At 43.0% G+C, this 13,435-nt stretch overlaps 1 protein-coding gene across 4 annotated transcripts in view; it reads left to right on the top strand.

The window, feature by feature from the left end:
• Positions 1–22: 22 nt before the first annotated feature.
• Positions 23–13,435, top strand: part of RMND1 (required for meiotic nuclear division 1 homolog) — a 33,911-nt gene continuing 20,498 nt past the window's right edge. For 3 of the 4 annotated variants that reach the window (XM_066615696.1, XM_066615686.1, XM_066615692.1), the window contains exons 1-4: positions 23–124; positions 5,036–5,547; positions 10,903–11,011; positions 13,148–13,223. In XM_066615696.1, coding sequence (XP_066471793.1) covers positions 5,050–5,547; positions 10,903–11,011; positions 13,148–13,223 — 683 coding nt within the window. In that variant the 5' untranslated portion in view covers positions 23–124; positions 5,036–5,049. Of the gene's footprint in view, positions 125–167; positions 387–5,035; positions 5,548–10,902; positions 11,012–13,147; positions 13,224–13,435 lie in introns of those variants that run through there. The other variant, XM_066615691.1, reaches the window with a different exon arrangement.

Genomic DNA, 13,435 nt, shown 5'->3' with positions numbered 1-13,435 from the left:
GGGCGGGGCTGGCTTGGACGGCCGTTGGGATCCGTTAGCGCTCCTTCTCCCCTCCCCCCGCGCCGGGTTGGGGAAAGGCCGGAGTGCGTGGCCTGAGCTGCCTGCACAGTGACTGACTGGCTGAGTGAGTTGGTTTCCGGCGGAGGCGCGTGCTCGGAGGGGATGGGAACAGGGAGGAGCTCGCACGCCCCAGGGCTGTCACCTGGGGGGGTCACCTGTGCTAGGCGGCCCTCCCCTCGCCGCTTCCGCCCTCCCACAGCCGAGAGCCCGATCCTGTGCCTGTCTACTCAGAAGCAAGCCCCGTTAGAGTCGGTGGGGCTTCCTCCTGGGTGACTGTGGCCAGTACTGCAGCCTGAGAGCACCAGCCTGTGCCTGTCTACTCGCAAGTAAATTCCACTAGAGTCACTGGGGCTTCCTCTCAGGAAAGTGTGGATGGGAGTGCAGCCTGTGCGTCAGGACCTTAGTGCCAAGGACTGTTGTCTCCCACAGGCGAGATGGTCTGGGGCCCGTGTCCTCAGTCTGTGGAGGGCGCCTGGCTCTTTCCCCCCCTCGCCTTCGTCAGGCGTGGCAGTGGCTTCCCCTGAACAGGGACTGAGGAAGGGCCAAATCCTATTCAGCTTTCCAGTGCTGATGCAACCCTGGCAGTGGGGCTTGTGCAGCAGGCAAGGAGACGGGCACGGAGGCCTCCTCGGGGCAAGGGAGCATCTGTTCCCTTATCTCTAGGCTGCACTGAGGCTTCATCAGCACTAAAAGTTGGACAGGACTGGACCCTAAAAGTAGGTGAACAACCTGAAGCACAGGCTGGCCAGTACGGAGGGCCTGTTGGGATGATTCGTCCACTGGACCTGTCAGTCATATGGGTAGGAACACATGGGTGTGCATGCTCCCCCCCCCCAACATGCTGTCTAAACGTGGGGATGGTGGTGGTTCATCCAAACCCCCTTTGAACACATGGATGAGGTGCTTCTCTGAAATGTGAGGGTTAAACAGTACTGTGTGCACGATGAGGTGAAACATGTATGCTCATGCTGCAACCCCCCCCCCTTGAGAGTAATCTGAACCAGCCTAAAGGTGTGGGTAGTGGGGGACTCTGAAATCCATTTCCTGCTCGTAGTCACTCTCTCCCCCTTCTGGTACAAGTGTTCCAGTTACTCATATCTGTTTTCAGGGCTGATGGCAGCTTGCATGAGGCCCTGGATTTTTACAGCTCAGTTTGGATTCTGTACTTGTGTGTGTGCACCCCTAATCTAGTTCTGGCAGGCAGACTAGCACTAAACTCTCACTCTCTGATTCCCCAGTGTCGGGGAGACCTCCCAGGAGAATGCAGTTATTTGCATTCATGGTGGGACTTCTCTTTCCCAACCAGCAAATTGGGCTTGCTCATGCGCCTTCCTCTTATTATCTCAGAGAGCCCTGGGAATGAGCTCATTGGCTGCTGCACAGACTGTCACACCAGTCTGTAACAGCCTGCCTCTATATCCAGTGCTTTTCAACCATTTGTACACTTCATAAGAATGTAATAACATAAGAAGAGCCCTGTTTGATCAGACCAAAGACCCATCTAGTTCAGCTTCCTTTCTCTCACAGTGGTCCACCAGATGCCTCAGGGAGCATACTAGACAACAAGACAGCTGTATCCTCTTACCACTCCTTTACAGTGGCATAACTTATGCAACACTCCTTTGCATAACTTCACATTAGGAGAGGCGGTATTTGGCCATGTTGATAATTTTACATTTGCATGAAGCTATGTGAGGCCCACATAGGTCTATTCTATCTGGCTGAACAGTGGCAGTGCTGCTGCCTAGGCCATGCCCTTCAAAAGAGGTGCAGGTGAGGCATGGAGAGAAAAGTGGTGCAAAAAGTTATTGCTAGACCAGCAATAACTGAAAAAATCTGATTCTGTAGGAGCAATTGTGAGATGAGCTTCCCACTGCTGCATGTAGGACCCATTGTCAGAAACAGTGCTACTTTAAAAAAGAGGTACTTGCCCAAGAACCAAAAGGTTTGAACTGAGAACTCACTATTCAAGCAAACTCAGTTCTTAAAGTTTATGGGGGGTGGGACTCGACCACTAATACATGCGCACAAAATAGGCCTAGAGAAAGCAGTGTAAAATTAGGAGGAGACAGAAGGAGAAGGGGCAGAACAAAGAGGGGGAAAACATGGGGTAAAATGTGATTAGTAAGGCTTCCTAGAGTACTATGGGGGAGGAAAGAAAGATGGGAGACAGCTGAAGGGATTAATAGGGAGGAAAAGAGCAGGGTATAGATATTTAGACTGTGGCTGATGGCTGCAGCAAAAATAGTCCTCTATTATAGTCCTGAACTGAGAGCTACTTGCAGAAGATGAGCCTGTGAAAGTATTTCATCCTGTTGCAGTGGGCCTGCTCATCTCTTCTACTGAAAAAGGTGGCCCACATAATAGTTGGGCTTTTCCAGTACCACCTTCTCAGCAGTGTCACTTCTGCTGAGACATTGCTTCACAGTTCAGCAGCTGATGGTAGCACTGGGAGAGTCCAATTACCATAAGAGCATTTAAGGGTTTCTCAACCAGTGGTACTTGTACCACCAGTGGTACTTGAGGTGGTGGTATTTAAGAGGACCACCAGGCTTCCTCTGCCTAGCAGCAAGACCAGCAATACAACACAACAAACAGTGGTTGGTGACTTGGCTGGCAGAGCTCTAGTGTGCCCTTTTCACACACTCAAAAAAGCCCTCCATCTGCCTGAGCCTCTTACGGGGTGTGTTGCATTGTGCCTGGCCTCCCAATCTGGAAGTAATTGGTGATGGCATCATTGCCAGTTACTTTCAGAGGTATGTCCAGTAGGTGGACTGTGGAAAGTGGTATGGTGGGGGTCAAAATTTGAGAAACGCTGATTTAAGCAGTACACAAGCTGTGTTCAAATTTGAATTCCAGAGACCAGTTAAGGGGTGAAGAGTTATTGTTTAGTTCCACTGTAAGTTAGAAAATGTGACTTTCCTGACCTGAAAGATTGTAGCCTCTTACAACAACAGTTCTTCTAAATGTCACAGTATTGGTTTGGCCCCTTTACTCTCCAGGCAGGTGCCCAGCACCAAGTATGCATGTTTAAATGTGTGTCTCCTGCATGTCTTATTTCATTCTATTTGAATGAAATAGAAATAAGTAGAAATAAAATATTGACTATATAAGAATATAGAGACAGGAAAATATAGTTACCACATAATTCTATATTTTCATATAGACTATGATTGTTGGCGTAGGCCTAGATCTGTCCCCATGTGGAAAAATAGATGTGTCAATGTAATTGTAGTTTTTAGATATTGTCTGACTTGATTATGTAATCTTCTTTGAGAAGTTAGTTTAAAAAGTGGTATACAAAAACTGGAAAGAAATAGAACAGTACTTCATATTTTAAAATAGAAATCCCCAAAGCGTTGCCTTTGGCTAATAGATTTTTATAAAAATGTTTACAGAGCAATTGTAAACAATGGGGACTGAAAGCTCTCTTTCTTGGTCTTTGGAACATGCCTTACGCAGAAACTGACCAGTGGCCCATCTAATTCAGTATTATTGTCTGTACTGACTGGCTGCAGCTCTCCACTGTTTCAGAGAGGATTTCTTTCTCTGCCCTACTTGTACCTGGACCCTCCAGCATGCAGAGCAGAAGCTCTTCCATTGAGCTATGATCCCTCCCATCTTTTGACCCTATAGTTTACAAGCTTTTTCCTCTGTACCCATGTTTTAAGATATGATGGATTGGACTAGGAAGGGGCCATTGGCGAGGCACTGTTGCAAAATCTTGCTCCACTTAACTGTTTCTGTGGCTTTTGTTGCAAATTAATCTCTGCACTTCTGTGGTCATCTAGTTTTCCCCTCATGGAAAGAATAGCAAGTTTTGGGTGTGTATACAATTTTTTATTTCATTTGGCTGTTATTGACGGCAGCAACTCCACCAGTATTCTATTTGCCTTCCCAACCTTGCTCCACTTCCCCAGGTCAGTTGCCTTATTGCTTCAAAGCACATACAATGCCTTATTCATGTTCAGCTCCCATGCAGTCTTGCATTTCCAGGTGGCATCCTAGGGTTCTTTTTCAAGATTTACTCTTTACTTTTTCTGTTTACTCTTTATTTTCGGAATGTTTGGTTTCATTGGAATATGTGTATGTTCTTATTGTACTCCATTACCTTTCTTCTTCTCCTGCTAGAGCTTCTGACTAAAGAGTATCTGATTGGTACAGGAATGATGAAAGCTGTTGGTGCAAATCCTACTGTGAAGGAAGGATTGAACATGTGTTGAAACATCCAGCAGTTTTGGAATGTTTACTTTGCAGGATGCAGCACACGTCCCATTGGCACCGCTATGCCAGTGCTGGAAAGCAACTGACATAAGGGGTTAGGATTGTGCCCTGATTTTTGGTTGCCTCCCTTTAAACATATTCTCCCCCTCCCCAAACTCAAAGCAAGGTCATCTTTTCCTTGGAAGCAACAGTGGCTGCACTTTCAGTTACAGAAGACGAAAGGTTATGCCTACTTCAAGATCCAGTCTCTCCATTCAGCTTTACTATCTGTGCCCAATGTTGCCCCACAATCTGAAAACTGAAGGTCTAAGAAAGATTTTTTTTATAGAGTAGCATTGTAATCCAAGTGTTTCAGTGCATGGGGTGTCTCATTTATTGATGAATGGTGCTGAACTGACACTGACTGACAGCTTCTGCACTTGAAACAACTGGGAATTACCATAAGCTCAATGATTGGTCTTTGCTCAGTTCAAGCTGTATTGCTTTGAAGAAATGCCCATATAGAGACAAAACTGTAAAACGTTTGGGAACATATCCTGATTTAACCCTGTGTTGAGCCTTTGCTGCTTGTGTAAAGTAAATATTCTTTTTTGCTATCTCTCTTGCTGATTTAGTTTGAAACTGAGCCTATAAATGTGAAATCAGCTCTATGAATTAATGCAAGTTGCAGTTCAGATCTCTGTTCTTGTAAAACGAAATACTGTGCTGTTCCTTTCCAAAAAGTTGATGCTATATAATTGTTTTTATTCAGGTCACAGTGAAAAGATGACAGCTAAGCTACTGAGATTCCTGGCTAGATCTTCCCACAAAGTATGCCAGTACCAGCACCTTCATAAATTTGGGCATCTAGCATCAAGCAAAAGTCCTCAAGGAGCATCAGGCAATTCTCTCTCAGCAAATAGATTTGTCAGTCTCTGCATTCCAAAGGCAGCTGTTTCTTGCTTAACCAGTGTTTGTGGGCAAGCCAAGAACTTGCACAGACAACAAGTTAATGTTACCACTGCAGCCAAGACTATGAATTATTTCGTTATGGATATTTGTCCATCATCCAGGGAAAAGTTCTGTGCTCTGAGAACTGCCGTTTACAAGCATAATTCAAAGTGTGTAAAAACATTTACTGATACACCAAGTAGACATTATTCAGTTTTGTCTACTGGTAAAATTATTCCAAATCCTAGTATTGTGCCAGCTAAAAGGCCACCAAAGGCATCTAGGACCAAGCAGCCATCTCGAGCAAATCTGCCACTACCATCTGAAACTGAGGTAAGGTGTGAAATAATTACAGCCTGTAATTTTAATGGTTTACTTAGATCAGATTAGATTATCAGAGTAACTCAGATTATGATTTTGTAACAGAGCCTATAGAAGCATGTGCTTTTTCCTGACCCAATCCCTCAACTTTATTTATTGCAGTGATCGTGGCTCAGAGCATTCATGCATGCAGATTAGCTTTTATTTCTTTTTCCTGAACATTTATCCTTATGCGTCCTCTCATATTGCTTTCATTCTCCATTTTTGGCTTGGGAAAGGAGAGGTTCAGATGGTTTGTTACTTGATGTGAGAAGACTAGCTGTTGCACTCCTGAGATGATAGATGAAGACAAAATGAGCCTAAAATGATACTCACTTTGAAATGCTTGATGAGAAACCATGAAATCCAACAAAAATGAACAACCACTTTTAAGTAGTAAACATGAACTCATGTTTTTCAAAAAGCTGTTTAAGAATATTTAGCAAGCAGTTGCAATTCTGAGCAACTTATGTAAGAGTAGTTCTGTAGGCTGCTAGGCTTCATTGTTGCTATTCCAGAGGAAGTAATATGTGAAATGCAGCCAAAGTACAGTCTTCATGGATGTTTATGTTTTAAAGAAAAAATATGAAATTAACAGTAAATGTGAAAATTTTCGTTAGTTCTGAAACTGTAGAAACATAACTTAGGGCGCAATCTTAACCCCTTATGTCAGTGCTTTCCAGCACTGGCATAGCAGTGCCAATGGGACCTGTGCTGCATCCTGCCGTTGGGTGTCACTCATGGAGGCCTCCTCAAAGTAAGGGAATGTTTGTTCCTTACCTTGGAGTTGCATTGCCCTTATGTCAGTGCTGGAAATTACTGACATAAGGGGTTAGGATTGCGCTCTTAGACTCTACATAGTATAGTCTTGAGGTTGGCACCTCCTTTTTGTATTTGTCAGCTGAGAGTAACTTCTTGGTAATTCTAGTTAACCTCAACCACAGTTAGTAGCATTGCTGATGCAATGCTAAATTATTTAGGACTATCCCTAGGGGTATTCCAGGTCTGAGCAGGTGGTCTCAGATTCCAGGTCACAGGCCTGGGTGGTTGCCCTGATTCACTCTACTCAAGAGACAGCTCTGACAATGATTAAAGCAAATCATCCTCATATCTTTTGCCTGTCTGCCTTTCTCCCCCTTCCCCCTGCTTTCAACATGAGCTCACAGATGATTCTGGGGCAAAGACTTCTATACTGTAAAGGATGCAGGATTTTGAGACTGAAAATTTGCTCTTGCTCCGCCCATTAAAGCGTTAAGAATTTGTGTTCAGTTGTCCAGATTTCTGTAACTTTATTCATAATTTTCTAAAATTTGTTGTGTGTCAATCAGTCATTGTCTTATTTTTTTGTATTCTGCTACGATTTGTGGTACAGGAATATTTTGTTATTATTAATAATATTTATATACCACTTTTCAACAAAAAAGTTCACAAAGTGGTTTACAGACAAAATCAGATAATTAGATGATTCCCTGTCCTGAAAGGATTCACAATCTAAAAAGAGGTACAAAAGAGATGCCAGCAACAGCCACTAGAAAAGACACTGTACTGGGTTGAAGAGGGACAGTTATTCTTCCTTATGTCTCAAAGTTATTGAACATACAATTAGTCATTGACCTATGTGCATAGTTCTCTGCAGTAGTTTGTAAATTTCTGTTCATGATGGAACATCATATAAAAATAACTATTTGGTAATGTTGTCATAATCGTTACATAGGGTAGCATTTCCAAATGCTGTAATGTAACTAATGTTGCAATCTTCCAAGTGCTGCTTCGGAGCAACTTGTATAGCAGTGAGTGGAAATTTTGTATGAAGAGTACTTTGTGGAGTATGTCCTAAAGCTCTAAGCTCCAATTTAAACATTAATCCCTGTCTGAAAAGCAGTAAGGCTTTGCCATCTAAAAAGCTTGATTTTTTCATTTTTATTTTTTTTGCATGTGTTTTTCCATCTTGAAAATACAGGGCAAAGTTTCAGACATGCTGAAAGACTAGGGTACTTTCAGTGAAAGCTGCCACATGACAAAATTTTGTGCCAGAGATCACATTGACTCTGTTACATGAAAACAGTTGCAGTTTGATGCAAAAATGTCTTTTTCTTGGATGTGTGGCTCCATCTGCTGGATTTAGTAGGCATTTTTGCAAGGACAACACATTGCTTAACATAACACTGATCTCAGGAAGAAGGCTCTAAAATTTCAAATGACTTGTCAGTCCCATAAGTATGAGATATGAAGTTTTTGTGATAACAGAAAAAAAATTTCCTCTAAAAAGGAAAATCCTCTAATTTTCCTTTTTAGAATATAACTTGAGTTTCTTTAAAGGGTTGAAGAGAGAAGGATATAAAATTGCAATGCAGTGGTTCCCAAACTATGAGCCATGGCTTCCTGGGAGCGGCAGAAACCGGTCAGGGGAGTTTCGGAATCCTCACGAAAAACCAGCCACCCTATACAATGTATAGGATTGTAGCCCTAATGGGCAGCCAAAGCCAATGACCTGGGAGCTGTCAGTCAAGGGAGCTGCCAGTTGAAAAAGTTTGAGAACCACTGCTATAAGGAAAAGGCATTTAAAGTACTAGGACTGAGATGGAATTAGACCAGGGTAGGTCAAATAATTTGTAGATATAGGAGCAGGAAATACGTCCCTTTGCAGCCGAGTCTTACGCTTGCTTAGTTGGAAATACAGTAATGTCTCCCATAACGTGGAGAATATATTACCAGAAAGTCAAGGACTGAGTGAGGCCTCTTTTGGAGACATCGTTAAAGATAAAGCAGGAAACTGATTGGCCCCACGCTACCCAGAATGCATTGCTCCATTTGTCCACAGTAGTTGTCAAACATAACAGAACAAAAAGAACTATTACAAATCTGCATTCAAGGATGCAACATTTTGGGAGATATTACTGTAAGTCCCACTAAATTTCTTGGAGCTTGCACCCAGTTAAGTTTGCATATGATTAAAGCCTAACAATACAATCCTATATATTTTACTTAGCAAGTCACACTGTGTTTAGTAGGGTTTAGTCCTAGGTTTTCAACCCAGTATAACTCTAGGATCCTTCCAAAAAGGCACAGGGAAGAAAGAACCAGGCTTGTTGCAATCATATTATTACATAGATATTACAGTATGTGTCTAGTCCTGCATCACTGAGATTTATGAAATGCTTACTGTTTTGATTGTCAAGTTCTATATACAGTCATAGTATTCAGAAGAATACTGTCCTGTGAAGACGCCAAGATGGCGGCCAGTAACTACTACGGGTTTGCCGCTGTCGCCGGGCCCCCGTACAGCTGTTCTCATGGCTGAAACATGGTTCTTCTTATCCCCCTGGGGGCTGGGGATAAGAATAGGCCCTCAGTTTGGCTGTACTTGTCGTAAGAGGCAACTAAACAGCCACCGGGTAGATGGGACTCGATAGCCTGGGAAGGCAGCTCATCTGAGAGAAGGAAAACTCTGATCCCAAACCTCCACTGCCTTGTGGCTACATCCAGTTATGGAAAAGGCTTCAGGAGTCAACCTCGAGGCAAAATCCGGAGCCGGAGTCCCTGAGGCAGTTCATGGCTGAACACAGTCACGTTCTGGCAACTCCTGCGACGCCGCTGGAACCAACCGTATTGGCCTCTGCCTTTCCATTGGACCATTTCAGCGACGTGGAGAGGGGGGATTTGCTGCATGGGTAAAAGCCTATCCTCCATACCTACTTTACCCAGGCATTGCGCACTGGAGAGGTCACTCTGTTCCAGAACCACCATTCAGAGCGTGACACCATAGTCTTCCGAGACTGAAGGATGCCAACACACAGCATTCAGAATTAATTATACAAAGCTTACTACGCAAAGCTAGCTGTTCATAACAACTTAGGATGAATTCTCTGTGGCATACCTCCTGGGCAACTAGGATTGTCTGAAAAAAGGGTTAGGTGCTGCCATCAGGAATGGGAAAGTCCATAAAGGGGGTCCATACACTTCCTTTGGGAAGTTTCCTCAGCATACCTGCTTTCTTTTAGAAGAGTGAACTGGGAAGCCAACTAGCTTGGCTGACCTTAGCTCTTCATAGCACTAGCCCTGAGCAATCTGTCAGGGTTTGAGAGGCAGCAATTCTGGTCAGAAATAATCAGGGAAGTAACTTATAAAAATAGCATGAGTTTATTAAGAAAGACAAAAATAAAAAAAATAAAAAGTTTTACTGTTTTCAGATACTGCTAAATCTAAGACCTGTTTTTGTCTAATTAAGCACCTAAGAATAAGCACTACCTATAAAATACTTACTTGGTTGCAGTTTCTTTGTTTGCCTCTTGTCCAAGAGGAGTGGATCAACACAAAATAGTTTTCTGTACGTGCTGGAACAGAATCTGTACAGGTATGAACTAGCCAGCTTCTTTTACGGTGTCTTGTGGGGATTAGGATTCTGTCATTCTGAATGACTACTTCAAAGGTATTAATTGGAAACTTGGAAACCCTTTTGCTTGTCCATTGTTAGGTAGATGAACTAGACCAATAAACACATGTAAGCAAAACAGCAGGGAAAGAACATAAGAAGAGCCCCAGTGGATCAGGCCAAAGACCCATCTAGTCCAGCTTCTTGTATCTCACAGTGGCCCACCAAATGTTTTAGGGAACATACAAGATAGCAAGACACAAGCTGCGTCCTGGTGCCCTCCTCCATCTGGCATTCTGAGATAGCCTACTTCTAAAAAAAGAAGCTTGAACTCCTATCATGTCTTGTAACCTGTGATAGTTTTCCTCCAAAATGTGTCCAATCTCCTCTTAAAGACATCTAGGTGAGATGCCATCACTACTTCCTGTGGCAAGGTGTTCCACAGACTAATTACACGCTGGGTAAAGAAATATTTTCTTTTGTCTGTCCTAACTCTCCCAACACTCAATTTTAGTGGATGCCCCCTGGTTCTGGTATTATGTGTGAGAGAAAAGAGCATCTCTCTATCCATTGTATCCTTCCTGTGCATAATTTTGTATATCTCAATCGTGTTCTCCCTCAGGTGCCTCTCTTTTAGACTGAAGAACCCCAGACGCTGTAGCCAGGGTGCAGGTGATTGTGCCTGGCCCTTTATTCCACTAGGGACATGTGCCAAGTACTCTTGTGATTCCAGTTAAGCCTTTCTGGTGACTGTGCAGGTTTAACATCAAAATGAGTGAGCTCTCCAAGCTCAAAATGAATGAGCTCTCACTTTCACTGTTTGCTACAGAATCCTGATTGCTACAGTGTACCACTTTATGTTTTGATACAAGGGGTCATAGAATTTTCCAAAAGGCAAATATATCATAGGATGGTCATTTTCTGAAAGTAAAGCTTTTTTTTTTTTTTTTGCACAGAATCTGATGCAGTGCACTGCCTTTGCCACAGCAGATGAGTATCATCTTGGCAACCTATGCCATGACCTGACATCATATGGATATGTTGAAATAACAACACTACCCAGAGGTAGACTCCTAATGCTGAGTTTTTATTTTTTTTTTCTGCTGGAAACAAGTTGTGGGTTAGATGCATGAAGCAAGTTCCTTTTTTACAGTAAGATTTGAGTGTTCATATCACACTTCTTTGAGCTGATGTTGTTTCAGGGATACGCACAGAAATGACATTTTTATCACTTGTGCATTTATAAAGACTAAGAAATCTGATCTTGGAAATTAATGACAGAAGACTGTCTGTCATTACATAAATACATAAAATGTATTTATTTTTCTGGCCCTCAACACCATGTCAGATATTTGATATTTAGCCTAAAAGTTTAGAGACCCCTGATCTAGATCATTGTGCAGAGATAATTTAGGGCAGCAGTTCCTAAATGGTGGGTCTGGGACCCACTAGTGGGTTGTGACCAAATTTTTGTTGGGGTGTGAAACTGAGTGGGCAGATTAGGCTATGTGCATCAAGTGTTAAAAAAGATGCTACGGGGGGGGGGGGTTGGTTCTGTTGCCCGATCAGCATTATAGCCATACCCCATGACATTTATACATCAGACAGCAGCCTCAAGGGGTCTCTTAAAAGTTTGGGAACCATGGGTTTAGGACAACAAAAAAGTTCTGTTTTTCAAGGTTTCAAACAGAATTGTAGGATAGCTTTCAGATTAAACTGTTGGTAGGTTCTGTATTTCATCCTTTCTCTGTAGTTCTTAGATACCTCCCCAGCAGGGAGTTGTCTCCTGTTCTGGTCACAGTCTCATAAATATTTCTAGCCCTTTTCTAGTACATGCATTTTAAAACACTGTTGTCTCAAAAGAGGATTTGTTCCATAGGCACATAAGATACTAGCATGTTAATAGGTGTGTCCTAAAATAATAGCACAGGTTTCTGATTGTTTGATAAAGCATAAATTAACATAGCTGTTAAACCAGATTAATCACTGTGAAGTTGCTGGAGAATAATTTTAGCTGCACTTCAGAAAAATGTGATGTTAAAAAGAATTTGAAAAATGTATAATACAACAGTTGCATAAGTCAAGAGACAAACTATTTAAGCTGAAATATTTGGGTAGAATTTGATTCTACTACTGGTGGAAAACAGTCACTTACAGTGCAGTTCTGAGTGCCAGCCTAGGAGTGTTGCGAACGTGCTGTAAGGTACGTTTGTGTCTCCTGGTGAGCTGGCTGGGCTGATGCAGAGGCCTGCACTGGCTCCTGGAGGCCAGATTTGTCCTCTTTGCCACCCGGAGCAGGTGAGTTCACGCTGGCCGACGGAGGGGATATTTTGGGGGGAGGGAGGGCGGATTGGTGGGTGGATCAGACCTGGGAGCAGGGTGAGATCAGCCAGATTCTAACCCACCTCCCAGCTAGCCCGGCATTATACCAGGCTGTCTGGATTTGCATCAGTGATTTCGCTGGCACAGTTCTGAGTAGCTCCATAGGGGTAGCTGGCATATTACATGGGTAAGGGAATAAATATCCCCTTACTTTGATTTGCGCCATAGCCACCTCCTAATGTGCACTGGATATGGTAAAGTTTGCAGTGGAGGGGTCCCCTTCTCCCAAAGAGGCAGTGGCAGCTGCCTAGGGTGCACTGGATGCAGCAGCAGCCATTTTTGGTGCCACTGCAGCTCCACACACCGGGTTAGCACAAGTCAAGGTGATTCCACATAATCTAGTTAAGGGCCCAATACTAAGCAACTTTTCAGCACTGATGCAGCTGTGCTAACGGGGCATGAGCAGCATTCTGAGATGGAAGGGGCAGTCACATTGGCCTCAAAGTCAGGGAATGTTTGGAAAGCTGGATAGAATTGTCCTAAGAGTAACTGTAAAAACAAAAAAGTATATCTTCCCTGCTTTTTGTACATTATAGAAAAATGTGTTGTATAACAGTATGTGCATGTATTAAATTTTAAGTCATTAAGGGCGCAATCCTAACCAACTTTCCAGTCCTGCGGTAAGGGCAATGAAGCTCTGAGGTAAGGGAACAAACATTCCCTTACCTTGAGGAGGCCTCTTGGACTGTCCCCCAACTGCAGGATGCAGCACATGGCCCACTGGCACAGTACGAGAAAGCTGATTAAGGTTTGGGTCTTTATATTTTGAAGGTGTTGCTTTGTTTTCAAATACTCCACATCTGCTTTCTTATCATTTAGATGCAGCAAATGTGTTGGTGATTGGCACTGAAAATTCAGTAAAAGAATATGATCCTGGAATGATTTTTTTCTTTAGGTAAGCAAAACCCATCAATAGATGCATGTTATGTAAATGTTCAATCGTATCACATATTAAAACGGGAGCTTTGAAGAGTTTACTCTTGTGCATTCTAGGTAGATGTGTTGGCTTGTGTTTTGCTGCAGTAAATTTGATGCATCAGGAGCTTTTTGAGATGATTTCCCCTCTATATCTAGATATAGGAAATACATTCGTTATAAACTAGTTTT

This window comes from Tiliqua scincoides, chromosome 1 (assembly GCF_035046505.1).
Source record: "Tiliqua scincoides isolate rTilSci1 chromosome 1, rTilSci1.hap2, whole genome shotgun sequence".
Lineage (NCBI taxonomy): Eukaryota > Metazoa > Chordata > Lepidosauria > Squamata > Scincidae > Tiliqua > Tiliqua scincoides.
The sequence above is the reverse complement of the archived record's forward strand: the minus strand, read 5'-3'. Positions and strand labels throughout refer to the sequence as shown.